The sequence below is a fragment of the Protopterus annectens genome, chromosome 6.part0, assembly GCF_019279795.1.
Source record: "Protopterus annectens isolate FY-2018-M chromosome 6.part0, PAN1.0, whole genome shotgun sequence".
In the NCBI taxonomy this organism is placed as follows: Eukaryota; Metazoa; Chordata; order Ceratodontiformes; family Protopteridae; genus Protopterus; species Protopterus annectens.
Genome location: NC_056737.1, coordinates 190,460,584 through 190,478,815, shown reverse-complemented (window position 1 = coordinate 190,478,815; position 18,232 = coordinate 190,460,584). Strand labels below are relative to the sequence as shown.

The 18,232-nt window shown below is 42.6% G+C and overlaps 1 protein-coding gene across 1 annotated transcript in view; it reads left to right on the top strand.

Moving 5' to 3' along the window:
- The window catches only part of NEK9 (NIMA related kinase 9), a 1,697,515-nt gene that overhangs the window by 174,560 nt on the left and 1,504,723 nt on the right, over positions 1 to 18,232 (top strand). Inside the window, exon 3 of the mRNA XM_044073912.1 lies at positions 2,668 to 2,723. Coding sequence (XP_043929847.1) covers positions 2,668 to 2,723 — 56 coding nt within the window. The remainder of the gene's footprint in view (positions 1 to 2,667; positions 2,724 to 18,232) is intronic.

Sequence of the window (18,232 nt, the reverse complement as noted above, 5' to 3'; positions counted from 1 at the left end):
GTTTTGATTTATTTACTTATGTATGTTTGCATAACATCATGTATTGCCTTCCTTTCTGGGGGCACCTGACATCTGGGGCAAGAAAGACTGAAGAAAATGGCGTCGGCTGCCTCTTTTATACCCCTGCCGCACTGACATCAGGGAGGAAGCGACGATAACCGACGCCGGACCTAGACTTTGGAATTCGGCCGACCGAGGACCTGCCTGACGGCAGGATAACCCAAGTGTGATGACTGCAGCTGTATGAGCACTCGACCATCTACATTTATGGTAGGTACAAAACTGTACTTTGTCAGGATAATAAGCAATGCAGGCTGTTGGGGGGGGTGGAATCAAGTAGTGAGATGTGAGTGTTTATCTGTAGCCTGCCTTTAGTCAGTGCTGAGCTCTCCCATGTTATTATTTCATTGTGGACATTGCCTGTGAGCCATCTATAATAGTGTGTGTGTGCCTTTTAGGAAGGCAGGGGTTATGTAAATGCCTGCTAATGATAGTTTTGGAGAAGCTGGATTTAAGGGATATTATGAGGAAGCCTGTATGTAGATGTGAGTAGGTATGCAATTTGATTGTGCAAGGTTAATATAGCATTTAAGATGAAGGCTACCCTTTATTTATAGTCTGTCTTGTTTAAAGAAACCTTACCATGGGGGAAGTAGCTCAGAGTCAGTTATGTGTAATTTTAGCCAGGACTTTTTAGTTGCTAACATATCGGGTATCTATTGGTGTATTCAGTATTGCAGTTGAATGAGCTTCTAGTAACCTTTAAGTGTAGTTTTAGACCTTTACAATGTATGTAAGCTAAAGCAAGATGTTCAGCAAGTTTACAACTTAAACCCCAAATTATTGTGGAGTGAGAATAATAAATAAGGGACGAACATGTATGAAAGCAACATGTATTTCCAGGTACCCCTTTAAGAATGAAAGCAAATCAAAGAAGAAAAATACTGTGAAACAGCAGGATAGAATTTCACAGGCAACATTTGTTTTTTTTTTTCCCTAAACAACTCAGTGCAATGAATTTTCTTGCAGAAGTAGTCAGAGCGATTAAGGCAGACACCTCAAAACAAAACACACTACAGAACATGCGATAATATGCAATAAAGGGTATATAACAGAAATACAAGGATAAGGTAATTTAAAGCTGGAGACCAGGTTTTAGTTTTGGTTCTCTCAGCAGAAAACAATTTTTTGGCAAAACATGAGGGTCCATTTAAAATCGAAAATGTGAATGAGATAAACTGCAGAATTACACAGAGTAGCTAGAAAGGACATAACAGATATACCATATCACTGTTCTGAACTCACGGAAGAAAGCACAAGCTTCTAATTAACTTAGTAACAGAGATTAGTGAAGGAGTTGATGAAAGAAAACTGACCCCTGTGTCTGCAATTCAGTTACGTTTATTTTTTATATTTATTTTTTATTTAACATTTGTTGACTGGGAAGGTCAGACTAGGACACAGCCTATTTTCAGTGGAGGCCCAGGGAGAAACGCTGCAGACACATGTCTTTGGAATGTGGGAGGAAACCGGAGTACCTGGAGGAAACCCACACGAATGCAGGAAGAACATGCAGACTCCGCACAAAAGACACCTCAGCCAAGAATCGAATGGGAGAACCACTTGCTGTGAGGCGACAGCGTTAACTGCCGCACCACTGACGTCCTATCCAAGCCACAGAAGCATGAGCTAAGGAAGTTTCTATCATAGGTAAGTGCTAGGCTACCTGCCCTTGCTTGTCATTTTAGACCTAGACAGTTTTCCTTTTTTGTGCTCGAAATAGCCTATCCCATTTGGTTATAGATTGGCCTTACCCGTCCCATGGTTGCAAATTGTATATTGCCCCTAATGAGAATAATTGAGATCATGCCATAGATAATTTGAGGGGACTCGAGCATGGGATAAAGCATCAAATAAATCATGGAGAAAAGTATTTTCAGAAATGCGTGCCAGAACAAATCTGATACAAAACTGTGGCCAGACTGTCCCAGGGGGAGAGGTTGGCTTAAAACCCTACAGAATGCCAGAGCTCTGATCAATGGCTATATAGGAAAGTAGTAAGGAAATGGTTTAAAACAGAGGTATTTGTGGGAGAGGTGTCAGAAAATGAGTGCAGCAACACCATAGTATCTGTCAGAAAACTGAGGGGGACAATAGAAGTAAGCCAAACAGCATTATAAACAGTAACCGTAACCAAGTGCATGGACTGAAAAAACTAGCAGAAAAATTGGAGAGGGTATGAGTCTTAACCACACTAAATGGGCTACAGACATTCAAGGGTGAAGTAATGCACTGACCTGGCTTTTGACCTGTCGCAAAGTGGATGGCCTTTTCAAGTAGAAAAACATCTGGCAGGCATGAAACTGACAGGGGGCAGTTGTAGCATAAGTTGGTGTTTCTTGGTCCACTGTCTCCATCTGCGTCACTCATTCACCAGTGGACCCACCTTTTCCTGCAGAAAGGAAACTGTTCTCAAATTCCTCAAACCTGTGCTAGCATGCTGAAACTCTTCATTAGAAGTACCTTTGGGATGCCTTGCTGGACTGCACATGCATGCAAGCCAGAACTAATGCTTTTGAAGTCAGTAGTTAATTTATGTTATCAGGACTTCGCTTGAAGTAAAATTAACTTTTTTTTGTTGTTTTTTTTTTAATTTTTGAATTTCAGGTGGAAACCTGCATGATAGAATTCTTCAGCAGAAAGAGAAGTTGTTTGAAGAAGAGGTAAATATGTATTTATCTTTTAAGCTGTTTCCATGTTCTGTCAAAAGTAATGCAAAAAGCCAGAGTAGCAGCTGTTAATGATATTCTATACAAAATTGTCACAAATCTAAATGTCAGCATTATTACGACTGGGCTAATTACAATTTGTGTACTTGAAGTAAATTGCAATAGGGTATTCTGCAGAATAGTAACAGATCTCATCCTGAGCTTTCTTCTCCAGAATTTGTTTTATCTTGCGGTACTTCTTAGGAGCTCTTTAATGGTTATAAAACTCGCCAAGGTTCTCTTGCATTACTATTTTGTGCTGTGCATGAGATTTCTTTTTTCTGCTGGGGGGAGGGGCTCTCCTTCTCATTCAGGTTCTGTTTTGGAAGGGCAGTTGTTAGAGACTTCTTAAACCTGAGCAGTTAGCGGTACTGATTTAGATTTTTAATCAGTGGATGCTCTTCATTTCTTTTATTTAAAAATGCTGATAACCTAGTATGTTATTTAGTCCTATCTCGCCTACATTCTTACCCGTGGGTTCGGAGCCAAATATCGGCTCCGACTCGGCCGATTTTACTAGTTCGAAGTCTCTTATTGGCTGGGCTAAGTGGGTATCCCATGGTGCACTGCTCCATATCCCCAGATCTCGTTTGCCGCTCATGTAGCTAGGACGTGGTCTCGCTTGGCTGTGGCTAAGTACCTTCTTTTCTTGTTTTAAGAGAAGTTTGATTCAATCAAAAGCTATTTTCATAGGTATTGTTTAAAACTGTCTAATTTTGTTTAGTGTGTTAAGCTTGGTTGTTGTGAATTTTTGTGAGTTTTGTGTGTGGTATCCCTCTTACTGTTCCCCGTGCTAGGCCCGTTTCAGTTAGAGGGCCTAGTTCTCCTCTGTTTCCTTCTGTGTTTACCAAACCGGTTAAATTAGTGGTTTTGGCTACCCTCTCCTTCTGTTCCTTGTTGAAATTGTGCTAGAGTTGTGTGAAGTTTGATTGCGGCTTTGGTGTGTTTACCTCAGTGTCGTTCCCACCTTTATAGAGTGAACGCCTGTTCTTGTATTGACTTGGTTTTTGTGTTGTGGGCGCAGCAGTTAAAATGTGTAAGGATACAAAGGAGCATAAACCTTCGGGATTTAAAAAGTGTTCAAAATGTGGGTACAAAAAGTCATTACCGATGGACATTCCATTTGTGTCTACTGCTTAGGAGCCATCCATCTGCAGGAATCCTGCAGCTTTTGTCATGCATTCAGCCCTAGAGTTCTCCAAGAGAGAAAAAATAAACTAATCTTAAAGGGACTTTTGAAACCCTCTTTTGAAGAGGCTATGGATTCGACTTCTAGTGGCAAGTCAAAATCTGGCAAGTTAAAAAAGAGATCTCTGGTTCCGTCAGCTTCATCAGAGCCTCCGGAGAAGATGACTAAAACTGCATTTACCTCCTCGGCTTCACTGCTCTCAGGGCCGCAGAAAGGATCGATATATATGGAACCGGCATCGGCTCCAATTGTATTGGAACCTCCTAGGAGCCGATCGCCTAGTATCAAACCTACTTCTCCTGAGAGGAGATCTCATTCTCCATTCCTGTCCTCCAAATCCTCCAGGACCTTTCGGATGTGGATGTGGATAGGGTGGTTCAGAAGCTCCTCCAGTCACCGGTTTTGGCTAAATTGTTTTCGGATCCAACCCAGTCGGCTCTGGAGCCCGTCCAGACACCTTCCTTGATCATTCCTCCTCAGAGCGCATCTCTGTATTCGGAGCCAGAGTGTTCTGCGCCGCGTGATATTTCTAGGCCGGTTTTGATGCCCCATTCGGCTCCATCGGTACCGACATCGGCTCCGACCCCGTCGGCTCCGTCATAGGGACTCGGGACTCTTCGGTCTGGCCCAGATGGGACATCTCGGCACTTATTTCGGTTCCGAGTCTCCCTCTCAGTGCTTCGGCTCGGGGAACTCCGATTCCTGTCATGGCCTCTGAGAGACTGGTCACTCCCCAGACTCGGGGGGGGGGGCCTTCGAGGCCAAGTGACCGCGCTGGCCAGGTCGTCGGCTACATTAGGCGGGTCGATCACTCTGTCCCCCACCACTCCGGTGAGAGCTTCTGTTCACCACCCATCCATAGACAGCAGAGCACCAGAGCCTAGGGATACCCCCACGAGTGGTCCCCAAATTTCTCAGGGTCCCTCAGAGTTGGTGCCTGAGCAGCCCCCCAGAAAGAAAACCTGCAAGAGGAAGCACATAGACTCCCAAGACGAGTCCCTCACCTCTGACCTCGAGGAATCGGAGGGGTCCCCCAAGTCATCCTCTGATGTTTCCTTCTCTGATATCCTGGAGATACTGAGCAAAGAGGTGACTGGCCTTCCAAAGCCCCTTCCGAGGAGGAGTCAGTATTCCTTAAGGCTTTCAGTGCTCAACCCTCCGCCTCCTGGGTGTCTCCAGCCTTTGACGAACTCCTTGACCTGATTTGTCGAAGAGTGTGGGAGAATCCTGATTCTGTGGAGCCCGTGCCTAGGCGTTCCAACAAATTTCTTTCCGCCCCCCCCCCCCCCAGGGCAAAGAGTTTCTGTTTAAAGGAGTCCCTGTAGATGCCATGGTGGTGGCGGCAGCCACCCAGAAGGAAGTAGCAGAGTCTTCTTCATCTGTCCATCCTCCTAACAAGGAGTCTAGGACCATGGACCGGTACGGGAACCGTACCATCTCGTCAGCAACCTTTACCTTGCGGTCGCTAAATTACTTATCTCATTTCACCCTGCTCCAGAGAGATCTCCTAAAAGAGTTAGGAGATACTCTTGCGGGTAACGTTCCTGAGGCGGTGGCTCAGTCGGTCAACACCCAGGTCTCTACCCTCAACTCCATTGTCAACTCATCCATGCGGCTCATTTCGTATGCAGCCGAGGGAGCGAGTAAGGCAGCAAGCTCAGGGGTCGCCCTTAGAAGGCAAGCCTGGCTGCACCTGTGTCACTTTGCGGAGGCCTTTAAGTCTTCCTTCGACTCCGAACCCACGGGTAAGAATGTGAGGTGAGATGGACTACATACATCGAACGTTATGGTGAGTACATAACTTATTGTTTTGTACCTTCTCTTGTATTGTCCAAAAAAAAACTTTAGTAAACGTTGTTGGTCCTGGCAGACCACAACCTCTTACTAGCTGTCAAACTGTCAAGGTAATAATTTAGCTTTGTAGCAGTTGTTGAGAGTGTCAGGGTATTCCTTCTTAAAAAGGGGAAATGCGCGCGCGCACACACACACACACACACACACACACACACACACACACACACACACACACACAAATAAAACGTCCATGTACTGTTTTGGTCTGCAGATTCAGAAGCAAAAGTACCATTGCTTCTGTGTTTGGCCATATAATTCAGTGTGGCACATATGCTAAGCCTTCCATCATACCCAGCACTGATGCAGAGTGAAAATTGATACCTACTGCATAGCAACATCCTCAGAAAGTACTTCTGCCACTTTGCAAATAGAGGAGATTCACAACGGAAAAAAAAAAGACTTGTGGATCAACTCTTGAGAGCCATCTGCTGGAAGGTCACAAGTCCTTCAGATTTAGGTGAGAGGTAGGTATCAAGGAGTCTAGAACCATCTCCCAGTTATTTTTTCACCAGGTCTGTGCTGGCCTGTTCTTGTGTGCTGATATTGTCATTTCAATGAGCTGGGCTGCTGAATGGTTGTTCTTTTGCTGCCCTCACCCCAAGCAGTGGAACTCTGTGAAGTTTTATTCTCAGCACTTGTGAGGTACTCGCACTCAGATGATGTGCTGGACTCCTCATTCTTGCAGTCTTTTTCTCCTTGGATAGCAGTTAGTTTTGGGTATAGATCTGGATCATGGTATGATTGCACTGGTTAGTTGCTCTGTGGTTTTCACTCAGTCATTGGCTAGACAGTAGTTGCTGAATAGTGGGTCTATATCACTTAATCAAAACCACTAATGATCAAATCCCTATTCATCGAACCCTTTTTGTCAAAACCACAAACTTTTAAACAAAATTTTTCCCACAGTAAAACAACAGTAGGCCAGTCTAGCATCAATCAAAAAAAAAAAAAAATCACAAAATTTAAAACCTACCCAGGTTGGGGGGAGAGGCTATGCCCCCCCACCCCACAGTGTGGGGAGCTGTACCCCCACACTCCCAACTAAATATGCCAACTCCGAGATCGCACTACAATGGGGGGAAGGGCAAATTCCAGATGGTGGCCAACCATTGCTTTGCCCTATGAAGAATTTCATTTAAAAGTCCGTTCGATGGTTTATGGTTTTGACAAATAGGGTTTGATGAATAGGGATTCGATCGTTAGTGGTTTTGATTAAGTGATATAGACCCGCTGAATAGCCTGTGCCTGAGATCATTATCCCCAGAATTTACTTGATGTCCTTCAAGGATGCATCTGCAGTCCTTACAAATGGGTTGTCCTGTCGTCAGGCAGCCCTTCGGTCGGCCGGATTCCAAAGTCTGGGTCTGGCTTCAGCTGGTGTCGCACTTCACCCGACGTCATAGCTGCAGTTACTCGGGTATAAAGGCATCAGCCGACGCCATTTTCCTCAGTCTTTCTTGCCGCGTGGCGCCCGAAGCAGAAGCTGTTCGCAAGTGCCGGTCGGTCAGATCCAGAGATTACTACTACCGAATACTTCTACTACTACCGAAGACTTCTAAAAAGCTAAGTACCCCGTTGGGGACTCTTTCTTGCCTCAGCCGATGTCAGAAAAAGTGAATAACTGTTTAACTTGTGGGAAACAAATACCTCATAAAGATTTCCACTCTTACTGCTTACCTTGTTTAGGCCCAGACCACGACGTAGCAGCTTGTCTAGCCTGTGCTTCTTTTAACCGACGGACGCCTAGACGTCGGTCGGAATTTGCTGAGCAGTTTTTCGGCTCTGATTTTGCTTATATTATGCCGTCGGATCCTCCGACTTCACAAATATCCAAAACACGCAAGGAAAAGGACCGACACTCACGGTCCGCTGTTTCGCCGAAACCCGGTTAAGCCAACCGAAGTGTCTCGGTTTCGCTGAAACCGAGCAAGCGGTTCTTCCTTCAGCCGAAAACATGCCTTCTACCGAGGCCTCTTCTAACCTGGTGGAATCGGCTTCTGAAATCCAACCTGCAGTTGCGGTTTCTCAGGAATTATCTGACACTATCCCCTTGGATATTTCAACCCTTGCACGTGGAGCTGCTAGGCCTCCTGCAGCCATGTCCATTAAGGCCTTTGCCAGGGCTAAAGCAGCTAAAGCTACAAAATCTGTGCCTGTTAAGACCCCCTCTCACAGACCCAGCTCCAGTTCCCAAATGCTTTCTCTAGCAGAGGATCTCATTTCTTTAATCCGGGGATCCCAACCTCATCCAGACAGGGCCTCTCACCTACCTCCAGAGAAGAGGCCTAGAGCAGAGCCCCCTGAGCCAGTGTCCACAGATGATTCCTCTGATGATTCAGATAATACAGACCCTCCAGAGGCTCCTTATTCCCCTTACGAAGAGTCTGATGCTGAAGAGTCCATCCCTTCTGCCTCTCCACCTGAGGAATTTTCCTTTGGGGAAACCTTGCATGCTATGAGGGAACAATTTCAGTGGCAGGGCCAAGATTTTTCAGACTCCAGGAAAAGGCTTAGAACCTTTTTGCATTTACCACAACATAGGCCTTTAGCTATACCTCAAGTTCTTTCAGTTGTAGATGATGCATTTAATGATGCTTGTACTGCTCCTGATTCATTACCTCCGGCCCCTGCTAAGCCCGATAGGTTCTACAGGGTCCCGGACACACATCACCATTTATACAAGGCTCCTTTTGCAGATCCCGAGACTATCTCCCAGGGGCCTAAGGCTGTAGCAACTACCTTTGTTAAAAATCCCCTCCCCTCTGAAAGGGAATCCAGGTCCTTAGAGAGATGGGGTAAAAAAGTTTACACTTCTGCTACTCTGTCAGCTAGGGCCTTGAACTGTCAATTTCATATGATCCAATATCAAGAATTTATGCTAGACCAGTTAACTAAAAAACTGTCTTCTGATGAACCTTTAGATAAGAAGTATGTTCAGGAAATGGTACATAACATTCAGCAAGTTAGTAACCATTCTTTAAAATGCGGCTATGATGCACTGGAGGCTTCCTTTAGATCAGCCATGACTGGCACAGTTATCAGACGGCATGTATGGTTAAAAGAGCAGGCCTTACCGGACCATGTCAAATCAAAACTATTAGATGCTCCCATGGACAAGGTCAATTTATTTGGTTCTCCTGCACAACAGGTACTGAAGAAGATGGAAGAGAAGGCAAAATCTGTACAAACAGTGAAAGATTTCTTACAGGTCCAACCTCCAAGGTTTAGCAGGAATTGGCCCTCCAAGAATTGGTCCTTTCCAGACTCCTCCAAAGCACAGAGAGGCAGGAATAGGCGTTCAAGAGGCAGAAACCAATCCAGGGGTGCCTACAGGGGACACCAGTGGCAGGGTAACAACCAGTGAGGCACAGAAGCAGCCACCACCACTGCAACAGGACAATCACAGTGACTTGGCTCTGGCACCGCCTACCAGGGAACAACTAGAAGCACCCTTAGGCGGAAAGCTAGCTTTATTTTCAAAGAACTGGCATTACATCACAAGAGACAAGTGGATTTTGCAAACTATAGACCAAGGTTACAGGTTTCATTTCCATACTCTACCAGGAAAGAGAGGAATGCCAAACCTACCACCAAATCAAAAGGCAGAAGCTCTAAAACAAGTAAATCAATTATTAAAAATAAGAGCTGTGGAAAAGGTACCATATATGGAGCAAGGAAAGGGCTTTTACTCCAGACTCTTCCTAGTACCAAGGAAAGAAAGCAAATGGAGACCTATTCTCGATCTGTCCGCTCTAAACACATTCCTCATTGTTCCAAAATTCAGAATGCTGACCCTACAGCAGCTTCTTCCCATGCTGGGCAAGGAGTCTTGGCTGGTTACTCTAGATCTCAAGGAGGCATACCTGCACGTCCCCATACGACCAGATTGCAGAAGATACCTCAGATTTCTTGCAGGATCAGAGCATTATCAATTCTCAGCATTGCCCTTTGGCTTATCTACTGCACCCAGAGTGTTCACGAAATGCCTGGCATCAGTAATCGCTCATTGCAGGCTTCAGGGAATCCAAATCTACCCTTACCTGGACGATTGCCTGATACAAGCGGACAACAAAAACAAGCTAGCAGAAGACTTGAAAAGAGTCATTTACCTTCTACAAGCCCTGGGATATACAGTCAATATAAAAAAGTCAAGGCTGATACCATCCCAAAAGATAACCTTTTTGGGTGCGGAGCTGGACACATCCAAACAAATGGCATTCCTAACAGTAGAAAAACAGGAGCAACTCCCTCTCTACTTCTTGGCATTAACAAAGCAAAACCATCTAACAGCAAGAAAAGTCCTACAGGCATTGGGCTTCATGGCATCCTGCATAATATTGGTCCCACATGCCAGACTGCACATGAGAAAGCTACAGTGGTACCTAAAGAATTTATGGTCTCAGCACAAGCACAGCCTAGAAACTCTCATTCCAATAATTCCATGCCTGAAGCAAGAATTCCACTGGTGGGCTCAGGCCTGTCAAACAAACGAAGGACTGCCCTTCCACAGCACTCAACCAAGCCAAACCATCACAACGGACGCCTCAGACCTCGGTTGGGGGGCCCACATAATGGACAAATGCATACAAGGTTTATGGACTCAAGAGCAACTGCATCTACACATAAACCTAAAGGAAATGCTGGCAGTAAAACTGGCAATTCAGGCTTTCAAACCATTTCTTCGACAAGGCCAATTGATGATAAGGGCAGACAACACCACAGTTATGTGGTACATCAACAAGCAGGGAGGCACACATTCGTACCCTCTATGCCGGATGGCCCTGGACCTCTGGAATGTGGCCCTGAGTTACAACATTCAGTTACAAGCAATTTTTGTACCAGGAAAAGAAAACACTTTAGCAGACTTACTAAGCAGGACTACCACGGATACCCACGAATGGATGCTGCATCCGGACATCTTCAAAACCATAACAAGAAAATGGGGTCTCCCAGAAATAGACTTATTTGCATCCCCACACAATCACCAATTAAAGAAATTCTGCACCAGGACGTACCATCCACTGGCATGGAAGGTGGACTCCCTATCCTTCAGTTGGAAAAATCTGACAGCATATGCATTCCCACCACTTCCTTTGATGCACAAGGTGCTATTGAAGATCAAAGAGGACCGTCCAAGGATCATTCTGATAGCTCCAGATTGGCCAAGGCAACATTGGTACCCATTACTGAGGAGCATGTCTTGGGAACAGATGTGGCCCTTACCCCTAGTTCCCTTGCTGTTAACTCAGAACAACTACAACACCCTGCATCCAAACCTGAAAACTCTGCAGCTGACTGCCTGGAACATTGCATAAGACAAATTAACCCAAATTTATCCCAAAGGGTTAAGGACATTATCTTGGAAGCTCGCAGACCTTCAACAAGGAAAACCTATTCAGCAAAATGGAAAAGATATCTCATTTGGAGTACTGCTAAAGGGGAAGATGTGTCACTGGTAAACATAGCCAACATCCTGGAATACTTGGCAGAGCTATTCCACAAAGGCCTGTCCTACTCTTCCATTAAGATTCATGCATCAGCTATTTCAGCAGAATACGACTTGGATCCTCCAGTCTTCTCACATCCTCTGCTCAGGCAGTTTCTGAGAGGAATTAAAAATGTAAAGCCTCCTAGGAAGCCACCATTACCTGCATGGGACTTGAACTTTGTGCTAGAAAAATTGACACTTCCTCCTTTCGAACCAGCAGCAACAGCAGAATTGCAATACTTATCATGGAAAACTGCTTTCCTGCTGGCAATCACTTCAGCAAGAAGGGTTTCTGAGCTACAGGCATTAATGGCAGTACAGCCCTTTTTGATCTTCCATCAAGATAGAGTGTCCATGAGAACAAATCCTACTTTTATGCCTAAGGTGGTCTCCAGAGTATCTTTAAATCAGGCTATCCACCTTCCTACATTCTTCCCCAACCCACAGAACAGGGGAGAAAGACTGTTGCATACCTTGGATGTACACAGACAATTACGCTACTACCTGGACAGGACCAAGAGCAATAGAAAAACTGACCAGCTACTGGTAGCATATGCAACAGGAATGGAAGGGAAAGCAATTTCAAAACAGACAATATCTAAGTGGATAGGAAATTGCATTAGATTTTGTTACTCCTACCATGGAAAGAAAACTCCAGAAAACATCAGGCCTCACTCTACAAGAGCTACAGCCACTACCACAGCTTTTCTACGAGGAGTGGCTACAAAAGACATTTTAGAGGCTGCTACCTGGAGCTCCGTGCATACATTTGCCAAGAATTATAATTTACCTTTATACTCTAGATCCTGAGCAGGTTTTGCCACCGCTGTTTTGCAAGGGATCTTAACTACACCATAATTCTACCTTTCCTCCTCCTCCAGTTTGGCTATGGTATTCTACCCATTTGTAAGGACTGCAGATGCATCCTTGAAGGACATAGTACAGTTTTGTACCTACCATAAATGTAGATGTCCGATAGGAATGCATCTGCAGTCAGGATTACCCACCCTCCTTCCCCTCTGTGGTACTCCTAGGGTATTTGCCCCTCTTATAGCTAGCTGGGGGAATCTATTATGGTGTATTTGTTTGTATATATGTACATACATGCTTATTTTTTGTTTGCTCTCTAATATTTGGAATCATTGGCATTTATCCAAATTTAGTCCTCCTAGAGGGCACTTGGCATCTGGGGCAAGAAACACTGAGGAAAATGGCGTCGGCTGATGCCTTTATACCCGAGTAACTGCAGCTATGACGTCAGGTGAAGTGCGACACCAGCCGAAGCCAGACCCAGACTTTGGAATCCGGCCGACCGAAGGGCTGCCTGACGACAGGACAACCCATTTGTAAGGACTGCAGATGCATTCCTATCGAACATCTACATTTATGGTAGGTACAAAACTGTACTTTCTCACTGCGCAGGCATGTAGGAATCTGTCAACTATTTTTATTTTTATTTAATTTTTATTGTGTCTGCTAACGTCATCTTTTACTAGTTCTTTGACCGTTCTTTCATTCCTTCCATAATTTTCCATTTGCTGAAGGCTGTTATGGCATATGTTGCAGCAAGATGGTTTCTACTTTCTGTAGAGAAATTACCAAACGGTGCCAATTTCCAGTGCCTGTTGTGAAAAGGAGCCAGGCATAGCAGACAGACTGAGCTGTTGACCATTATCTGCAAGTAATCATATCTAAACCACATGTATTTTTTTCTGCTGTTTTCTAAAAATATCCTTATTGTCTGCACGAAAACAAGGAGCTACGTGGTTGTATGCATGTTCTCGTGAATTACCGTGTACACGCCATCAATGGACCCTTATTTCCTAATTCACTCCTTTCCACAGGTGAGAATTCTTCAGCATGTCTTTACCCACACCTTCCTTTGTAGAGTTAGACTTTGACTGATCAATTCCTTCTTCCCTGACTCTGGTGTCCTTGTGACTTGCTGAACTTGGTCAAGAACATTCTAAGTAGATGCTTGCCCCTGTGGCAACTGACTGCCAGAAGTGACCATCCAGATTAGTGTATGCTTTGTAAAAATTAGTACAGGTTCAGGGCGGTAACTTTTAAGCTGTTTCACTTTGATACCAGAGGGAGCTTAGATGTCCTCAGTAAGCACAATGGACAGTCTTCAGGGTGAAAAGACATTTAGAAGTTCTTAATGTCCATGACTTATTTTCATCTTCAGTAGAATGTGTTTACTTTTGCTCTGTCTATTTGTCCTGATGACTGTTATGAAACTGCACTTGCTTATGGCTTACCTGCACTATCGTCAGCCATTTTCCACTGTTCATCTCTGTATATGCATAATTGCTTCTGTGTAGTGATTACCTTCCTTGAGGGGAAGTGGTGCTGCTTCTTCACCATCTAGTCTTACTGATAGTCTCACCTGAAAACAGGTTTGGATCTGTATTTGGTCTTCTCTTGTTTTAATAACTTAGGAGCATCATGTAGGGAAAGTCTTTGGTCGCTGTCTTTAACGATGTTTAAGATGAGTGTTGCAGTGCCAGACTGGACACTTTTGGATTTCATTAAGGAAATAAGTATGTTCCTTTTGACCTAAATCTGTGGTTCTCTAATCAGAATAGTGTTACACTGCATACTCTGTTGTGCCTCCTAGGATTGTTGAGATTGTGTGCTATAGCAGTTCCCCTTGTATGGCTTAGGTTGTATAGGTGTTTTGTTGACTTGTGTAGTGTCAGTAGGTGCTTTGCTGAACTGTGTAGTGTCTGCATCTCAAAACATAGGTGATTGCCTGTTGTTCATGATTCTTGCATGTTTCCATTGTGGGAGGCAGCTGACTGCTTTAGCTTGCGTATCTGTAACTTTCCCTTTTTCTTTCATTTTTAAATTATATTCTTGGTTTTATCTTTATAGCTTTTCATTTCGGAGAACTCCGTTAACCCACTCTGATTACTTTTATTAGTAAGTTCAAGTTACAAGTAGTTTTGTATGTGTTAAAGGCGGACACCCTCTATAAACCTCTGATCATGGTGTAATATCCTCGATAAGCATCCCAGGGAAAATTCTTATATAAATAAGTAAATATATATATTTTTATGTGCCAGTGGTACCAGAGATTGTGACACATTTACACCGGGTAAGTTCATACTTTTGGACAGGTTGCACAAAGAAGCATCATCTGCCACTTCAGAAATCCAGTCTCTATAAATTAATTGATTCACTGCCCAATTCCAGTCCTGTCTTGTTGACCAGACTTTGAAATGTCTGTTCGATCTTCCGGAACAGGATATTGAAATTTTGAACAGGACCATTATGGTTTTGTCTAACTCTGTTGATACTGCGGTAATGGCAGCAGGCTCAGAAATTTTTCTGTGTCCAGTGGCATGGCTCAGACTTGGCATGGCTCAGACTTGGCAGTTCCCCCTAGATGGGTGAGCTGAAAATTACTATTCACTCTTATCCCTCTCTTGCTAGTTTCTACAGTTGCCTGAACTGCTGTTTGAACCCAGGTTGACTGTGCCATAGTCAGGGCTTTATCCTTGTATGATATGAAGCTGGTTTGCATTTTTCAAGCTTTTGTGGCAGAACTAGATTTCCAAGTCTCCATTCTGGGTTTAGCCGCAGCCAGGATTCGAGGAGAAAGCAAAATTAATCAATACAAAAAAAGCAGCACCAAAGGTATTTGAAGAGAATTACAGGCAAAGGCATCCAGATATGGAAAATTTTACAATATAAAAAATAAGAAAACAAAAAGAGAAAGTAGAAAAGAGGCTTAGTAATAGAGAAGTTTAAGAAATAGAAACTGAAATTATGGATGACCTGTGAAGTGAAGGATTTAGTGTAGAAAATGTAACTGAGCATCACAGCATTATTGAATAATGAATCCACAAATTAAGGAGAAACCAGTGGAACAAGAAGCATCTGATCATTTGCCATATGAAGGTACTTTGGAGCCTTCAGAAGGAAACCAGTACAAAAGTTCAGTTGGTGTTGACCAGCAAGTGAAGGAACAAGAAACTGTAGTAACTCAGTGTTGTGGAGTAATGGGTCAGCGAGTTCCCATATGAAATAGCAATGGATGACACAGTGTGAAGCTGAAGAGAATATAGCACATGAAGATTTTTTTGAACATTCTGTAGAATCCCCTTAGGAAGTAGAGAATAAAGAATGTGCCTTCAGTTTAGAAGAAAATAATCTAAGGGAAGAATTGCTTGATTTAATGGTAAAAAATAATCTAAGGGAAGAATTGCTTGATTTAATGGTGATAGATAGACATATTAAGATCAATGAAAAAAATAGACTACAGAAAGTCAATAAGACCCAAAATGTTAGAAGTTTGATAAAAGAAATGATTGCAGTAATGAAGACTGTTCATAAAAATTCATGCGATACAACAGAAGTAAATAGATACATTACTGTGCAGTTAAATTAATAACAGATGAAGTCTTCACACAAAAACACAGGGCAGTAAGGAAAAGGAAAGGGAGAAATCCAATGACCTAATGGATGTATCGAATAGAGAAATCTATAAAGCAATTAAGATAAGAAGTATCATTTTTAAAAGAGTGCAGACGAGGGAACAGATCAACAAAAATACTCAGATAGACATGATAAAATTAATTCACAGTATTAGAACAGACTAGAATCTGTCATACACTATTACAGATGATAAACTAAAGATATCAGCACAGACAGAAAAAACTTAGAAGATATGCACATAAAAAGGAAAAGTACAAAATAAGCACTTTATTGATGACTTAAAGTTTATACAGAATCAGGAAATGAGGCAAAAGGAATGGAAGCACCACAAAAAAAGAAGAAATGGACATATTTTGAAGAAATATCTATGAAGATCTTGTAGAACATAACAAAGATGCTGAATGGATAGAAGTAAAATAAATAGTAAGAAGTTAGTGTACGGGGTATGAAATGGGATGAAGTAATGGCCAGAGAAATTGAAACAAAATCAAGCAAAGCTCCCCAATTGGAAAACCCTAGGCCCAGATGTAATACCTAACTTCTGGCTAAAAGTATACTCCTCCTTAAGACCGAACATACAAGCTGTCCTAAAAACTATAGACCAATAATTTGCCTTCCAGTGATGTATAAACTGTACACTGGAAGCGATGCAGACAAAGTTTATATTCATTTAGAAGAAAACTCAGTTGTGGCAATAGGACAAAAGGGTAACAAAAGGAAATCATATGGAACAAAGGATCATTTGTCATTAAACAGTCATAAAGAGAATTGTAAAAAGGTAAAGAGTCTAAGTATGGGGTGGATATACTACAAAAAAGCATTTTACATCATCCCACATTCATGGATAAAGAGTGTTAACAAATATATAAGCTAACACTCTACATTGATCAATTACATTGCAGTGACCATGAAACAGTGACAAACCACTTTGCAGCTAAGCCATGATAAAGGACAAATTATTGTGCCAGGCTTAAAAAAATCAAAGGGGGTTATTCCAGGGTGACTCTTTGTCACCGCTGCTCTTTTGTCTTACCCTTAACCCAGTAAGTTGTATACTTAATAGATCTGGTCGTGGCTACAGTTTGGCTCCCAGAAAATAACAAAGTATAAAAACTTCTCATCTTCTCTTTGTGGATGATTACAAATTGTATAGTTCATCAGATGAGGAACTGAAAGCACAACTGCAAGTGGTCAAAACTTTCTCAAATGATCTAAGAATGTCATTTGGCCTTGATAAATACACAAAAGTAACCTTTAAAACAGGAAAGCTGCAGCACCAAGAAAGTATCAGTCTCGACAGGAATGTGATATAAAAGAACTCAATAGAGAGTGTATTAAGTATTTGGAAATTGATGAAGGTTCAGCAATAAAACATGAACAAATGTGAATAAAACTTACTAATGAATATTTTCGAAGACTGAAATTAATATTGAAAACAGCCCTGACATTTAGCAACAAATTCCAACCGTAAAACAATTTGCTTTTCCTGCCCAAACTTACAGTTTTGGGGTAATTGACTGGCCTCAAAAGGTATTAGATCAGTTGGACAGAAAATCAAAAAAAATGCTTCATGCTCATCAGATGATTTATAGAACTCATTGTATACCAAGATTATACGTTCCCTGTTCTGAAGGAGGTATGGGCTCACTCGAACTTGATTACATGTATAGATCCACAGTCATAGGACTGCATGCATATTTACTGACCTCACAAGATCCAAACATAAGGTAAGTTTTAAGACATGAGTAGAGAAAGTCCAAGATGACTTCACTGCTTTGTTTAGCAGAAGCATAGAGGTGTCCAGCAGGAATGAAAATCAAACCAGAAGTAGATAAAAATCAACAACTGAACGTACCAAAAAACAAAAGAAGGAATGTAAGGTGAAGGATTAGATGAGAAGGCAAGAAATGTGAAAAATGCATAAATATAGTTGCAAGTATAGAAAACTCCTGGAATAACCTCATGTCGTTCAGGATTTAATATAGGAATGGTTAAGGAGAGATGAGTTTAAACCAGAAGACGAAAGGTTAATATTGAAGGCTCAGGACAGTGAACTACCTACACGTTGGTTTACAAAGTCCATTGAACATGTCAGAGAAACAGACAAATGCAGGTTTTGTAAAACAGAACTGGAAACAGTTGCACATCTTGTTGCTGGTTTTGACACCCTAATGGCAGAAGGGATATATATACTGAAAAGCAAAATGACATGGCAAGACTGTTGCAGTGGGGATTGTGCAAACATTATAATACTGAAGTAGCTGAGAAGCATGGGAAATATGAGCCGCAAAGTATTATAAAAAATGGTGAAGTTTATATCACATGGAATCACCCATTACCAACAGTTCAAAAAATACATGCGAGAAAACCAGATATGGTAGTCCAGGAAATGACAAAAGTGGCATTGATCATTGAAATTGCTACTTCCAGTGATTGTGTCCTGTGTACAGAGAGAGATAAAGTCCTAAAATACCAGGATTTACATGCAGA